Source organism: Pelodiscus sinensis, chromosome 3 (assembly GCF_052426305.1).
Source record: "Pelodiscus sinensis isolate ZL-2025 chromosome 3, ASM5242630v1, whole genome shotgun sequence".
Taxonomy (NCBI): domain Eukaryota; kingdom Metazoa; phylum Chordata; order Testudines; family Trionychidae; genus Pelodiscus; species Pelodiscus sinensis.
Window position 1 is genome coordinate 82,301,625 of NC_143054.1, and position 17,545 is coordinate 82,319,169.

At 41.0% G+C, this 17,545-nt stretch overlaps 1 protein-coding gene across 1 annotated transcript in view; it reads right to left on the minus strand.

The window, feature by feature from the left end:
* Positions 1 to 4,900, minus strand: part of LAMA4 (laminin subunit alpha 4) — a 141,320-nt gene extending 136,420 nt beyond the window's left edge. The window contains exon 1 of the mRNA XM_006123223.5: positions 4,323 to 4,900. Within this exon, the coding sequence (XP_006123285.3) occupies positions 4,323 to 4,511 (189 nt within the window). The 5' untranslated portion in view covers positions 4,512 to 4,900. The remainder of the gene's footprint in view (positions 1 to 4,322) is intronic.
* Positions 4,901 to 17,545: the final 12,645 nt, after the last annotated feature.

The following is a 17,545-nucleotide window of genomic DNA, read 5'->3' on the forward strand; positions in this document are numbered from 1 at the left end:
GTGTAAGTGAAAGCCACCGAAAAAATACAACCACGGAGCTCAAAAGAAATCTGCTTGGCAGAATGGAGATCAAATACTAACATATATTCTTATTTTGAAAGGTTTTTATTACATGTTGGTAACTACCTCTTCACAGAGCTTAATCATGATTTTTCATCTATCTGTATTGCCACTAGAACAGAGATGGGTCCATACAATGCTTCCAAATCTGGACACCTCAAATCAATGTGTGAAATCTGAACCTAGACCAAAGTTTGACTTTTGCAAAAGGCCTCTGAGTCCAAAACTTAATCCCAATCATTCCCAAACACTAATATATTTAAAATTTGGCTGTTGTCTTTGAGGTTTGAGTGCTTGTATCCTGTCTCTAAGTTGAAATTTTATAAAAACATTTAACATTTTTCATATTTGACAAAAAGAATCCCAGGTCTAAATCTATTAACTTCAGTGTAGTTACACAAAAGATTACTTTGGTCCTATGCAAACTGTTCTCTTTCTACCTCCTTTCCCTCACCCTCCTGGATTGTGACACTTTTCTTCTAACATCAGTCATGAGCTAGGGAGTCTAAAAATTTTGAAAGATTTGAATTAGCCACCAATGGTTCAGATATGTTTTAGTATATTTTTCACACCTATTTTCCTAACCTGTCTATGAACAGCAGTGTTCTAGGCTTACTCTCAGAATCCAATGACCCTATTTATACTCATGTTTACTTTCCTAATACAAATTCTCCCTACTGATTTTGCTCCTCTCTCTCACCTGGGTGCTTTTTGCTAAGTTCTTTTCTTTCCCCAACTTTGGAAGAAAATCTCCCACCCTTAGTGCTTGCAAATCTAGCTAGCCTCTCATATTGCTTCCAAAGGACCCACTGACTGGTAGTTCATGATCCAGTACTTGTCCAAATCAAACCCTTCCATGGAGGTACTGTGTTCTTCAAGGTCCTGGATCCAGTCCTATTGAAGTATTAATGGCAGAGCTAGCTGTGCCAGAGGGGAACAACGCTACAGAAGCATCTGAACGATGGAGAAAAAAAGGATCTAGGAAACAGATGGAAAACCATGCATAAGAGGAAAAGTCCACTATGGTATGAACAACATTGACCAGGATATGTCTACATTTGTAATTAAGGTGTGATTGTAGCATGGATAGGCATACTCATACTAGCTTTAATCTTGGTACTGAGGGTAACAGTAGCAGTGAGAAGGCAATGGTATGGTCTTCAGCATAGTCTAGCAACCAAGTACTTACTCATATTCCCCATGAGGCTCATACTGGAGTGGCTAACCTATGGTGAAGCTCATAGCACTGTATCTTCACTGCTATCATTACCTATGCTACCTAGATTAATTGGAGCTCCCTGAAGACATGTCTACACTAGGAAATTGTTTTGAAATAACTTGTTTCAAAATAATAATTCCCAAAATAACTATTTTGAAATAAGCTTATTCCTTGAAGTAAAATAAGAGTTATTATTTCAAAATAATCAGCCCCTTATTTCGAAACAACGTGTTTGGTAGTGTGGATGTTCTGTTTGTTATTTTGCAATAGGCCAGGGCTGAATGATCTGCATAAAGTTCTACTCTTCTTCCAGGGAGGTTGTGTATGTTTCACATGGGATTAGGAAGGGTGGATAATGAGGGAGCTTTTTGTAAAAGGATAACAGCGTATAAAAATATATGGGCACTAGTCCTCAAAGGTCAGTCCAGTTACTGGGATTCAGTACTCTCACATGACATTTGGGTATTTAATATTCTTATATCAACCATAAAGACCTTTGGATTCAAATTCCAGATGGTTGTGAATTTTTCTAAAACCAGTTCTTCCATTCATTCTTAGTTTTTAGGTTACCAAGAAACGGAGAAATGTAAAAGGCTAAGAAATATACACCAGTGTGTTCCTTTGTTCCTCATGCTTTCTCCAACTATCCTTCAATTATTCAATAGCTTCATAGTATCATAACCTCAGAACAACACAGCCATGTAAACCCAGCCAAAATATATATTTTTAAAAGTTTCCACCCACTACATGTCTAACCCTTTATATTTTCCAGTGCATTATTTAAATAAGAATGATTTGCAGGGCAAACTCTACATAGTATTAATACCACATGATGAAATGTAATGAATTCTTTGTGGCTTAAAGCTGTATTCTGGCTATATCATGGCTTGTTATTTTTGTGGTTATGTACAGGCCTTTACTGGCACCATGACACATTACATACCATGATTCTGTGGTTCTATAACCATACCTCACAAACCCACCCTCTGTATAATTTGGCACTCTACAGCATAACTAAAATCCTCTGTATGCTGGGGGAGTTATAGGCCTGAGCCAATGTTTCAACTAAGGAGTAGAATCGAGGCGGGACTGTGTAAAGGAGTTTGTAGTGATGGCGGTGCCAATCTGTGCATTAAGGGCTTAAGCTCACAAAATTGAGAGTTTTAAAATCCACATTTAGGGAGAAATCCTATTCTCCCTGATTAGCTGGGCTCTCAAGTATTATGTACATCCCTAATGTAGGGGCTGAAATCCAGCTGCCATGCCTCACAAGGGAACCTAACTGGTTCTGCAAATAGGGCCCTGTGCACCATTGGAGCAGGCAGTAAGATTCAGTGCTTATGGTCGGGTCTAGTGTCCACAGAAGTGAGTGGAAAGACTCCTATTGGCGTCAATGGATCAGGCACTTAATGCAAATATTAACTATTTACAAAAAAACATTAACTAGAACAAAGGACACCTTTCCAATATCATCATCAGTGAGTGGGTTCCGGGGGGGGGGGGAGGAGGGGGAAAGGAGGGAGGCAGTATCTTTCCTAAACGGTGTGCAAATCATCACTCAGCACTTTCTTGGTTTAAGGTCCAATAGGTTAAATGAAGCACACCTCAGTCTGGCTCTGTGGAGTCATTATTCAGTGTGATGATACCCAAAAAGGCAAGGAGTTTTAGCTATTAACAGCTTATGTTTGTTATCCTGTGAAACTCAGTACAAAACCCATTTGTCTGTTAAATCAAGCATTCATTCAGGGACTTTCCATTTTGTAAGCAACAGGTGGTGATACTGTTTCCCAGTGGCTAATTCCCAGCCTGTGGAGAAGAGATGTACTTCCCACACTTTGGAACGTGTCCAAGCCCAGGCAAGTTCCCCACTGCCTAACTATTTAAGCTGAGCAAAGTGTAGGCTCCACACTTTCTCACGTTGGTCGCATTTCTCCCCATAGAAATAATGGAGTGGGCAGGCCTTTCCTGAGATTCCTCAGCTGTTTTGAAGCACAGTAATGTGGAGGTTTGTGTAATTAAACTCGGCCTTATACTGAAGCCCTATTGTCCCAGAAGATTTTTTTCAGGATGCTGCACATTTATTTTCGTGGCTATTATCATTAGCAATCAAAGCATAGTAAAAACATTTAGTTTCATGACATAAGATATCAATGTCATAACTGTGATATCAGCACAGCTGTGCTTATCTCTCCTCATTTTCTGTTGTTACGCTAGAGCAAATACACTTTCCCTTCCCATGACCCTAGGTGACTTAATTTACCTCCTACTTTGTATCTCCCACACATGAGACATTGATCTTTTTCTAGCCTGCCTTGAAATCATTTCTTTGCTTTTTAGTTTTTTTAAATAGTTCAGCTCAGATGCAGCCTTACAGAAATCAGAAGTCTAAAATAACTTGAAGAAGCAAAGATAACTTGCAAGAAAACTTACCAAAACAAAGTAATTTTAGGATCTTTCTGATTTCTTCTGTCTTTAGTCCTATTATCATTCTTTCAGCAATATTTAAAATCTATCCAGGTGTTCTCTCTGCAGGCAATCTCCTAAATATCTTCTGATTTATTAGCCTTTCCCTAACTACAAAAGTAATCTCCATTTCCAGAGATGAATTTTATGTAAGAGACAAAAGAAAAACTTCTGAAATATAGTAAGATTTCTTTTTGGTAAACTCTTTCTGGGAACCCAAGTGAATTTAAAGATCGAGTGACTATTATTGTGACAATTAACCCTTGTAAACTAACTCTGTTTGGACAGGCCTATTTAGTTATGCTGGCAGGAAAGGCAGAGAGACATGCTAAGCTAGTATCACTTTCTAGTACAGCTGTTTATTCAAAGCTGGCAGGGCATGTGTCTATTTGAAGTCTGAATTGTCTCTTTTAGCCTGAAAGGCAATGTCCAAAATCACCCCCCTCCCTCCACACAAAACTCTATGGTATCAAAGGTTCAGGCTCAAATGATTAAGCTAACTTTATCCAGATGGAAATTTTACCACAAGCACATGAAAGGAGAAAGCTCATACTCTAGAGATAGAATGGAGTTACTGTACCTCAGCAAAAGGCACCAAACTTCCAGTAGCAACTGACTGCTGCTGCCCTCTGATAACAGCGGATTCTTGATTGCTGACCGCTGAGCTACCTCCAGTGTCAAAATGAAAATCGCTGCCCTTGCTTGAGGAGAAACATCCCAAGAAGAATAATGTAGGAAAAATGAGAGGCCAGGCTGAGATCAAAGCCATTTCCTTCCCTTACATCCAGCAGTAGTCTTCTGGCTTCTTAGTAATTGTTTACCCCCTTCTGCAATCAGCCCTCCCACCCCCCTTCGTTCAGTAGTGCCTCAGTTATTTTAACTTTCTCTCAGCTTTCAGTCCCCAGATGTGGCACTTCAAGGCAGGCTAACCAGATCCTGATTTAAAAAAGAAAAGCTCTTTTGCTTCCTCCCTCACTCGCAGTCTGTGCCTGTGGCTCCTCTTTTTCCCTAGAGGCTCCAGCTGAATAACATGCAGATGGGCAGTGCTTAAACAGAGAGTGTCAAACACAGATTGTGTTCCAGGAAAGCACCGCTAGCTCCCCAGCCACCTTATCTCCACTCTGTCAGGATACAGACTGAGTCTGTATTCAGGGCTCTGGCTTCCTTCACATGGTCACATCATTCCTTTTTACCTTTAGCTTTGGGACCCTCCCACACAAACTTTGCCATTCAGGAACTGAGGTCAGATCTTTACTCCCTCTCTCTATTCCTCCCCCCCCCCCCATAGACACAACTTGACTGCTCCAGACTAAGAATCAACTCTTATGATTATTTTAGCACTTCTAGTTTTTTCAGCCAAAGAAGAAGAAAGGTGCCAGATTTACTAAAAAGGGGGGATCACAGGTAGGGGGAAGGGGGATCAAGATTCAGAATGTCCCGAGAATTAATAAGAGCAAAGTGGCTTTCCTGTAAATTAAGATTTCACATTTGTGGGAGAGAATGGAAGATATAGATCTTATTGAAAGAGTATTGTTTAATACGCTTAATTGACCCCCCCTTTTTTCCTGAGCCCCACCTCCCATTTCAATTTCTGCTGGTGCAAAACATATCATGCACTGCAGTTTTGGAAAATGACTTCATTACTCAAATGCATGAACTTTTATTTACAAAGAGCAACTTGTTTTCCTTTTCAAGCGATGCTTTGTGAGTCCCTAGAAACAAGGCTTGCAGTGTGTGAAAGCATATCCACAGCTGACCTCTTATTTTTTTACTATAATCTCCTGAGAATGATTGCCAACTAAGTAACCTTTCCAAGGATTTTGGACAAAGTCCAGATAGAATTCTATTACTATGCATCAACATTCCCTCTAATTTTTCTATGCACGTGTGGAATAAATTTTGTTATGTACAGAGGCATGTGTGGATGCACACCTCCAAAAGAAACACATGTTGCCAGCTGTAAGCATTTTGGGTGCTCTGGCCAGCATTTGAATCTCACCTGGGTGGCTGCCCAAGTGTTCAGTTTACAGAGAACACTGTTATGCACCCCCTCAGTTAAAGGGTCAGGGCTAAATCCATTTGTGACACACTGGGTCCCTTAAAGGAGCATCAGACTTAATATAGATGTACTGTGTAAGTATGGGACATACATTCCTGGTAGAAGAGCTGTGACTGGGGCAGTGTTGAGGTACCCTGCAGTATAACCAAGGCTGGTGAGAGGGGTGTAGCTGTTAGGCTGCAAATTACACATACATTCAGGGTAGAAGGCTGTTTGTGAACGGCCCAGGTGGGAGCTTCTTCAGCAAGGCATTGTAAGGCACTCGAGGTTGCAGTGCAGGGGTGACACATCCCTGGCAGGTCTGAAGTGTATTCCAGTATATCACACCAAGATACACACTGTTCTTCAGTGGTTTAGAACATAACTGTGCTAATTCACCTCAGACTGAAAAGCAGATTCCTGCCTCCCCTCAGACATTACTTTAAATAGTATCAACTAAAGGAGGAGTCAATAAAGCTGTGGCTGATTTCTAGTGCTTTTTGGATGTGAGATCTTTTGTGGGCACATAAGGGATGTGTCTACACTGGCACGATCTTGCGCAAAAGCGGCCACTCTTGCACAAAAACTTGCTGCCTGTCTACATTGGCCGCGTGTTCTTGCACAAGTAAACTGCCGTTCTAATGTATGAAATCAGGGCTTCTTGCACCAGAACTCTGACGCTCCCGCTCAGGAATAAGCCCTTTTGCGCAACTGTTCTTGCGCAAGAGGCCAGTGTAGACAGGCAACATGAATTTCTTGCGCAAGAAAGCCCTATGGTTAAAATGGCCATCGGAGTTTTCTTGTGCAAGAGAGCGTCTACACTGGCAAGGATGCTCTTGCGCAAAGCACATCTCTTGCGCAGAAGCACATGCCAGTGTAGACGCTCTCTTGCGCAACTACTTTAACGCAAGAACTCTTGCGCTAAAGAGTTTTTGCACAAGGTCATGCCAGTGTAGATGTAGCCAAAGGAGTGGGAGTGGTTGCAGCTCAAAGTGCAACAGCTGTTCTCAGTTGTGGAGCAACTCTGGGGGGAAGACAGCTCTAACTTGCATAAGAGGCCCTACTGGCCCCTGCAACAGGTAGAATCCAGGCTGCACAAAGGTGGCTTTAAGCTACCTTTCATGAATTCATCAATTATAAGTTGATAACACAGGCTAGAGAGCTCCCTGGAATAAATTCCTATTTAAACTCTATCACATCTTTTAGAAAATCATCCAATTTTGATGTAAAAGTTGTCAGGGACGTAGAATTTGCTTCCTTAATAAATTGTTCCAATGGTTCATTGCCCTGACTGTTATAAATCTCTGCCTTCTTTCTAGTCTGAATTTGTCTAGCTTCAACTTCCAGCCATTGGATTGTTATACCCTTGTCTGTTAGATTGAAGAACCCTCTAGTACATTTCTTTTTCCCACTTATACACTGATCAAGTCACCCCTTCACCTTCTCTTTGATAAACTAGAGAGATTAAGCTCCTTGAGCCTATCATTATAAGGCATGTTTTCTAAGTCTTTAATTATTCTTTTCAACTCTCTCCAATTTTATCAACATCCTTCTTGAATTGTGTGCACCAGAATGGCACTCAGTATTCCAGCGGGGGTCATGCCTGTGCTAAATGCAGCTGTTCTTGGCTGTGCAGCAGCCACTGGAGAAGACAGCTCGAATTTGCAGCAGGGGTCATCCACAACTACTTATCTGTAAAATAATCTGCCTATTCACACTCAAGATTCCCCTCTTTATACATGCAAGATCATGGGAGACTGGTGAAGGTAGAACTGGGGGAGGCAAGCCCCCAACTCTGCTCCAGCCCTGCCCCTTCTGCTCAGGTCATGGCCCCATCACAGGGAAGGTGGGTGGTGCACAGCCCATCCCTCCTCCCCCGGGTGCATGGCCCCCAGCCTCCCCAGCCCCAGAACACAGGGAGGGTGGAAGCTCCGGGGCAGCAACACTTTGCCCTCAAAATGCCTACAGTAAGTGTTCTGGGGGCGGAGTGTGGGCAGAGCCAGGCTGGCCATTTGGGAAGACAATGCCTTCCCCCGCCTTGCATACTGTCCGTCCATGTCCAAGGTTCATATTAGCCCTTTTGGACAGAGTGTTATACTGTGAGCTCATGTTTAGATGATTATCCAGCAACATCCCCAGAGTCTCCACTTCTCAGGATACAGTCTCTCATGTATACTAAACTCTGAGAGGCTCTGGGAGACAGATCTATAGTCTCCGGGCTGTGTCCAGACTCAGGGTTTTTTTTGAAAAAAGTAGCCTTTTTTTGAAAAAACTTCACCTGCATCTAGACTAGAGCCGCGTTCTTTCGAAATTAAATCGAAAGAACGCGGCTTTTCTTTCGATGGCGGTAAACCTCATTTCACAAGGAAGAACGCCTTTTTTCAAAAGTGCTCTTTCGAAAAAAGGCGTTCTTGAATGCCAACAGGGCTTTTTAGAAAGAGAGCATCCAGACTCACTCGCTGCTTTCTTTCGAACAAGCGGATTGATTTTTCGAAAGTTCTGCTTGCAGTCTAGATGCTCTTTTTCGAAAGAGGCTTGCAGTCTAGACATAGCCCTATAGACAACCAGCTAACCTCAAGATGATTCTTACCAACAACCACAGGACATACCACACTAATACCAACCCTGGAACCTTCCCTTGCAACAAACCCCGTTGCCAGCTTTGTCCACATAGTCACTCTGCTGATACCATTATTGGACCTAACCAATTGAGTTATAGGATCAAGAACACATATTCCTGCTCATCCAGAAATATAATTTATGCTATTATAAAGTGTCCGTCTGCTATGTACATTGGACAAACATTGCAGACACTTCGCCAAAGAGTCAATGCCCACAAAACAGATATTAGACAGGATCACAAAGAAAAAACAGTTTCTTGCGATTTCAACCAGAAAGGGCATTGTCTCAATGGCTTGATTACCTGTATCCTGCTTCAAAGACATTTTAACACCAGACTTGAAAGAGAATCCTCTGAACTGTCATTCATGCTTACATTTGACACTTTACACCTAAGTCTAAACAAAGACATTAAGTACCGTACCCATTACAAAGATAGCTTTCCCAATTATCACCTCTAATATCATTAGCTCACAGACATTTACCTCCCCCTCTCACCCCCCTTCTGTGCTGAAATTTGATTTGTCTTTTTCATACGTGTTCATTTTTTTGATTGTATCCTTTGGTATATATGGTCGTGCCAATTTTCTTCCACTATTTGATCTGAGGAAGTGGGTCTGGCCCACGAAAGCTCATCACCTAATAAACCATCTTGTTAGTCTTTAGAGTGCTACATAGTCCTGTTTTTTGTTTCAGCTACTCCAGGCTAACACGGCTACATTTCTATCACTATTCCCATGTGTAAGTGTGACTTGCATTCTCTCTTCTTAACTGTACAGCTTTTCATTTGGCTGTACTAAAACACACTCCCCGCCCCCCCTTGTGTCCAGCTTAGCAGCTTTATCTTCCTCTCACCTGGACAGCATTTTCTGTGCTCTACCTCCTGAGAGATGCAACACACAGTCTAGTCCCTTGTATTTTGCCTGTGAGACAGAGTGGCTAACAGTCCCTACTTTTCCTGGGAAGTGCTCAGACACTATGGTGATGGGCATTATAAAAAAGACAGAGAAGGAGTCTGAAGGTATGCTATATTGCATTTGCACTCAGGTTTAATTTAGACCTTGATCCTACAAACATCCCTATGAGTGACTTGTAGCAAATGAGTGGTCCCATAGAGTTAAATGCATAAGTGTTTGCAGGATTGTGGCTTTAATTACAAGGAGAATGTGATGGTCTTGGCAGGGGTGCCCTGAATGAAGAATAGCTCCTGCAGAGTCTCAATTAGTTTGGCTAGTGCTGCATGCTCCATTCATTTAAATAACCTAGCCATCTCATTTATTTGCAATTTACCCCCTCTAGCTTCATTTACCCACACTAAAAAAACATGAAAGATGCTTACATTCTAACGTGAACTATCATTTATTATATATGCATAAATGATACTTGCAAACTGAGGCCTTTAGGCAATTGGTGTAATATCTTCTGCCTATATATTTTTAAAAATGTGCAGTTGTCTGTCTGTCTATGTGACTGTTTGTTCAAGAAATCCTCCTACAAAATAGGAGCTAGGACCACCAAATTCGGAATGCAGCTTCCTCTTATCATAACTTAAAGCAAGGTCAGGGTTTGGTTGTGCCAGGAAAATGGGATGTGCCTAGAATCTGATTGTTTTCCATAACATGGAAAGGGCAGAGTATAATAGAAGGAACAGTTATGTTTCACAATGACCACTGTGGGCAGCGAGCATGGGGGACAGTTATACTACAGAGTGACCATAGGGGGAGGTCAAATCAGTAAGACAGTGGGCATCTAGGGCTAGGGCTCTGCATGTTGCAGGCCACCAACCATGGGTAAGTGGCCCCCCTGCCTCAAAGCCTCAGACCAGACCTCTGCCTCCCGGTCCTCAGCCCCAGTGCCAGACTGCCAGACCAGGGGGACGTGGGGGAAACCCTGCCAACCAGCAGCCCCACTAGTTACTGGCCTCCCCGGGGAGCAGCTGCCAGCTAGGTTTGGACAGTACGGTCCCCTCTGCAACAGCATCTCCCACCCCGGGGGCTGAACTGCCAGTAGGGCAGCACAACCCCAGCTGACCTTCTCTGAGCCCTTCCATGCCTCTCAACCCTCTGCCCTGAGGCCCTTATCCCCCATACCTCCCAACCCCAATTTTGGGCCCTACCCCCTGCCATGAGTCCCCCCACACCTCTCAACTCTTTGCACACTGCCTTGAAACCCCCCCCCCCCCATTTCCCTGCTCCCTCCAAAAGACTTATGGACCCGAGCAATGCTAGGCACACCTTCTAGTATTAATAACAACATAAAACATCTGGGACTTTCCCAGACAATCAGAAAACTCCATTTTGACAAGTAATAAAGGCTGCAAAGTGAAAGCATTGTAGTTATTTATCAAATCATATTTCCATTTGTAAAATGAGATTTCGATTTGGTGAAAGATGAAAATACCCAGCTCTTATGTAGCATCTTTCCTTGATAGATCTCAAAGCATTTTATGAAAGAAGTGAGTGTCATTATCTCATTTCCTACTGAAGAAAGATGCTATATAAGTGCTAGGTATTTTCATCCTTCACCAAATCAAAATCCCATAAAGAAGAAGATGGGAGCTCAGGTTGGCTACCCAAAAATTGTTAGCCTCTGACTCTGTAAAGACACGGAATTAAGTAAAGACATCATCACTCTTAGAGCTTTTCCTACAATAAACAAATTATTCTTATTAAGCATTAAGAAATGCATTTCACCAAAAATACAACAGCCTTAACTCTGACCTGAAATAAATTTTATTGTTACATAACTAATCTCAAATTATTATACTCTACACATGCCCTTTTGGAAAAGAAATATACCAACTGCATATGTTTACATTAGAAACACACACTGATGAGCCTTAAAAGCAAGTCCATCTACATATATAATGTTACTATAAGTTAACAGTGTTATACACTTTATTGAGTTAACTACACATAGAACATTAAAGAAATAGCCATTAGAAGTATTTTATTAAAATTCTATTAAAGTATATTGATTGACAATATTTCCCATTTAATAGTATCCCTGCCACAAAATGTAGATGCTGACACTGAAGTAACAGAAATGATACATAAAACCTAAATCTCAGTCCATGGTTGTGAGCTGAAATTGTGTTGTAATGAAACAAACCTTCCCCCCCCCCCTTTCTTGGTAAGAATGATGTGCGTTTTATGTGGGCAGTATAAGATTTTATGATGTCCCCAGCTAAACTTAAGATGAGCAATGGAATAGATCCTAAAAAGCAATTAGGAAGCAATGTCATTCCTTCTAATTTTCCCCATGATCATCTTCTTCCCTTTTTATCCATTTACATTCTCTCTTTCACCATTTGATGTGGGTTCAGTGAGACAGATCCTGGCATGAATGACTAAGAATGGTCAAATGGACACAAATCAGATATCTGAAAAGGCAACACAGAGAAACCTGTTGGGGAACATTTTAACTTGCTTGGGCACTCATTAATGGATCTTAAAGTCACCATATCATTTCAAATCAATTTCAAAAGCCATTCTCAAATGGGAATCTACAGAACTTAATTTCATTTACAAGTTTGATTCCTACAACAGAAGTCTGAACAAAGACATTGGCTTAATGGCCCGCTACATTCCATATCCTAATGACATAAAAAACCAAACAAAGGATACTTAAAGTGGGTACTAAGTGTTCTTATCAACTTCATTTAGCATGGTGATAGAAATGTAGCCATGTTAGTCTGGTATAGCTGGAACAAAAAACAGGACTATGTAGCACTTTAAAGACTAACAAGATGGTTTATTAGGTGATGAGCTTTCGTGGGCCAGACCCACTTCCTCAGATCAAATAGTGGAAGAAAATTGTCACAACCATATATACCAAAGGATACAATTAAAAAAATGAACACATACGAAAAGGACAAATCAAATTTCAGAACAGAAGGGGGTTGGGGGGAGGAGGTAAATGTCTGTGAGCTAATGATATTAGAGATGATAATTGGGGAAGCTATCTTTGTAATTTACCTCCCCCCCCTTTCCCCTTCCATTCTGAAATTTGATTTGTCCTTTTTAGATGTGTTCATTTTTTTAATTGTATCCTTTGGCATATATGGTTGTGACAATTTTCTTCCACTATTTGATCTGAAGAAGTGGGTCTGGCCCACGAAAACTCATCCCCTAATAAACCATCTTGTTAGTCTTTAAAGTGCTACATGGTCTTGTTTTTTGTTTCATTTAGCATGGACACTCTAAGGGTATGTCTAGACTACATGTCTCTGTCGCCAGAGGCATGTAGATTAGGCTACCAGACATAGGAAAATGAAGCGGCGATTTAAATAATCGCCGCTTCATTTAAATTTACATGGCTGCCGTGCTGAGCCGACAAACAGCTAATCAGCTGTTTGTCGGCTCAGCGTGATAGTCTGGACGCGCGGGTGTCGACATCAAAGGTACTTGTCGACCACCCAGGTATGCCTCCTGGGATGAGGTTTACCTGGGTGGTCGACAAATACCTTTGATGTCGACGCCCGTGCGTCCATACTATCGCGCTGAGCTGACAAACAGCTGATTAGCTGTTTGCTGGCTCAGCGTGGCAGCCATGTAAATTTAAATGAAGCGGCGATTATTTAAATCGCCGCTTCATTTTCCTATGTCTGGTAGCCTAATCTACATGCCTCTGGCGACAGAGGCATGTAGTCTAGACGTACCCTAATTGACATTTTCTTTCTCCCTTTTCTTCTTTTCCTCCTCCATCCTTTCTCTGTGCTATTTATTTGAAAACTGAACTGACCCCATCTGAAGAAATGGGTTGTGCCCACAAAAGCTCATGATACCTATTACATTTTTGTTAGTCTCTATGCTGCAAGACTATTTGTTGTTTTTTAAGTTTTTCTGGTTACAGACTAACATGGCTACCCCTCTGAAACTTAAGAATGGTCCAGTCGGGTGGCATAAAGGGGAGAGCAATAGTTGGAGTATTGATGTTCGTAAAGAAATGATGATCTTAGCAAGCACATGCACATGCTCCACTTCTTTGCCCTGCTGTTGGAAGGTGTCTGATTGCATTTCCCACATGACATTGCATTAGCCTTGACATCTCTCATCCTTTGTATCATTAATTGCTGGCATCAGACCCATCTGGCTTATCCTGGATTGCCTTCAACTAATCTCGTAATGGCTTTTTTTCTTCCTTGCTACATTGTGTTGCTCTAATTGGTTCCCTCTGTAAAACTCTTGAAGTTCAATTAAACATACCCTGGCCTCAGGAGCCTGGTGAATATGTCATGCTTTTTTATAACTGAAAATAAAAAGAGAAAGTTGCTTATTGGGTGAGACTTTTCAAGGTCTCTGCTTCAAGTGTGTAATGGGGTAGGAAATAGCAAGAATAATGTGTTTGATGGTGTCTTTTGTGCAAAAGCATTGTTCTGGGGGAATTGGAAATGCGATACAGAGGCATTTACTACTGGGTCACTTATTTGAAACACCTGATCTATGTCAGTAGTGATTGAAAGTCACTACATTTGAAAGGGCTATTCAGTAGCAACACAGGAATTGCCATACTGCATCTGATCATCACAAGAACAGCCTACATTGTGCCATCTGTGTGCAGCATCCAAGGACATTTTGGAAGTCAGGGATTCCTTGACTCACTGACTATACCTCTTTCCTTGAACTATCTCTTCATGGACCGAGGCTGGGAGAGGTGGCAGTGTAGGACAGGCTACTGTTGTCCTATATCATTACAGAGCACCCATATTTAGGGGGAATCCTTCACTGACCAGCATTATGACAGTAGTGATTAAAGCAGCCTTTAGAGATCTGGCCTGAAATACATTAGCTGCTAAAGCATTTATGCTGCAATGGAAGGCAGATATGTTCTTTTGAAGTGCCTTGTTACGGTGAACAATAAACACTTCTGTGTGGAATACCAAGGACACGGGGCAGGATATTTATTTCATACATTTCCATTCCTCTAGATTCTTATGTCCCTCACTATTGGATTGGAACGGAATTTCCTTGTGCTTTGGGGCTTGCTGAACCCTTGATATTTTTTAAATATTGTTTTGTATTTGCATGTATGGAGAGGCCTGTGAACTCATTTTGGTTTAGCTTATTGGTCTTGAAAACCAAGACTGCTTCCTCTGAAAGGCCCAGTAAGCAAACTGAAGGAGTATATTTGGACTATGCTGTGACATTTCTATCTCTGACAGCTTAATTTGTTAATGTCAAGTCAGTAGGCACCAAGTGAATGCTCACACAGTTTTGTTTACCTGATGAAGGTCACAGGCTAGTATAATGAAATTAGTTGAGTTCATAGATTATAGGATAGACAGCTGTAATTCTACGAGTCTTTTCTAAAGTGCTTAATAAAAGGCCTCAGAATAATGAAGCTTTCTAAGCTAAAAAGGCAGTGAACTAAGAGAGTTGATTAGTTTTTAAAATTACGTGTCTTATTATTATTTTCCTTTTGTTGTTGACATTTAATGTCAGACAGAAATGAATGTAAGAGCACCTTAGTTTATGCCTTAATGAAATAATTTTCATTTTTAATAATGATCTGAAAGTAACTGTCTGAAACAAAGACCATTCATTCCGTAAAACAGTCTCTGTCTCACACTGATCTGTAGAATTTTTACTGCCAGTCTTAACAGTTAAGATGATTGAAAGTCACGTTTGCAGATGGTGGATACATTTTTTTACACTTTGTATGTTTATAAACATGAAAAATCAATATAAAATTACAACACCTGCATTTGACAGAAGGCACAGTACTGACTGGGGCTGATTTTGTCCGTTAGCAGCAGGGCTGGCTGAACAGCTGGCCCCATCTTGCTGGCAGAAAATGCTGACAACAGTTACAAAATTCATCTGTTAGTCTGCTCCACAGTGCATCACGCTGTCTAACAAACTGCATAAGTGCTACCCAGGTTTGCTTGGAATTGAAGAAAAAGAATAATGTCCTTGGGATTCTAGCTATGGAGAGACCTTGCACCAGGAAGTTTTATTGGAAATACATCCTCATACATCTGTTATGCTTAAACAAAGCATGCAAGATCTTTTGTAGGGGAAAGGCAGTGCGCCACATTTATTGAGAATACAACAGTAGCATATGCTTTTCAGTCACTCGCACACACAAACACCATACACACAGTCCTGCTAGATGATGTTATAGTTACTAGTCCAGAGTCTGGATCAATCTAGTGGCCAGCCAGATCGATCACAGAGTGGGAGCCGGGCTTTGTTGGTCACAATCCGATGCTCTCCTGGAGTTGGTGGCAAGATGAACCAACAAGCAAGGCATCCAGCTTTTATAGGTCATCTTTCCCTGTTGAAGTCTATGGATTTCTCTGTGACCAGTTACTGTTATCTTTTGATGTTGACATTCCAAACATCTCCGAGAGGTCATTCTGTAATCAATTGTCTTTTGGGGGTGCTCGCTTATTGATGGTTCTTCTGATGCTGATATGTCTCTTCGCAGTCTGTCTTCATCTGCATTGCCCCCTCCTTTCTTGGCAATCTGGCTCTAACGGTGGCCTTCACGCTTTTATCTTTATGATGATACATTTCTCATTCACATAAACAGTCTTTCACAGAAACCTTCAAAGGTAAACAGTTCTGTTTTATATTAAGCAAAATCAAAATAATTCACATCGAAGTCCTGGGCCTTCAATATTTCTAATCTCATTAACATAAACACTACCAAAACCCTGTCTTTTTACTTATTGAACTTTAAAACAAAGAAATGTATATTTAACCAAAGGGCTTAATTAGTAAAATATTAAATATGTTACCTTACATTACTACATTATTAAACCTAAAATGAAAATATAAAAAGATATAAAACCCTTACTCCAACACATCAGCAGTTCATTTTTACGTTAATGGAGTAACACATATGCAAATTACCCTGAATGGGTAAGTGACTCTCGTTATCATAGAGTGGCTAATAGATCAAGAGGCATCATCATCCACACCAAAGAGCAGGTACTAAACTACACTATACCAGCAGATAGCTATAGCAGGATGAATGGACAGAAATAAAAGAGCCATCAAAGCGCTGAACATTGAGGGTGTGTCTAGATTACACTCTTTTTTTTTGAAAAAAGGGGCCTTTTTTCAAAAAAACTTCTAGACTGCTCCTGCGTTCTTTCAAAATAAATTGAAAGACTGCGGCAGTTTTTTTGACCATGGAAAACCTTGTTTTACGAGGAATGATGCCTTTTTTTGAAAGTGCTCTTTCGGAAGAAGGCGTTATGTAATGCAAACTGTGCTTTTTCGAAAGAGAGCATCCAGACTGTCTGGGTGCTCTCTTTTGAAAAAGCGTCTTGCTTTTTCGAAAGTACTGGTTGTAGTCTAGACACTCTTTTTCTAAGGAGGCTTTTTCGAAAGTATCTTTTGAAAAAGCCTCTTTCAAAAGAGGCTTGCAGTCTAGACATAGCCTGGTTGATTTAGATCCTGAATTGCATGAACAGATAAACCTCTATAGCCCTTTCCTTAGCAAGCTGTTAGCAATGCAGTTAGGTAGGCCAGTCTTCAAATGTTAAAGCTGGCAAGTTTTTCTGGAAAAGCGGCTGATTTTCCAGAAAAACTGGCCAGTCTAGACACAGCCAAAATGTATATAAGCCTTGGAAAATGAATGCATGCTGTAGCTATCATACATACAGGAGCTTTATAGCGTTGTCTTGTGTTCTGGGGAAGTGTGGGATCCAAATGAAGCATACATAGGGCAGTCTCACTTTATTAACTCCAACACATGTTGCATGAACCACAGCTGGTAATGCATTTTTGCTTGCCACCAATTTAATGGTTGAAAATAGTGTCATGTCAAAACTCACAGTGCTGTGACAACAATAAACCTTGACTCAAATCCCACTGTGGTTTTCTCGGACAATCAGCTTCTTTTTTTTTCATGGTTACCACAAGTTTCCAAATTCAGTAAGTGACGGTTAGCTATAAGAAAGTTCCTTGCACTTCATCAGTAAGGATTATCCTTACCTAGAACCGTCTAATGATTTTATTTATAGTCTTGTTTTTTAAATTCCCTTTTACCAAATTGACAAGCACAGAATGACTGAGGGGTGGATTTATATCCTGTCCTGCTGTGACAGTCTTTTACTGTGGAGTCACCATAACTTCAGAGCTTGTTAGGGTAAGTGGAATGATTGATTTCAATCCCACTGTGAACTTTTAAAA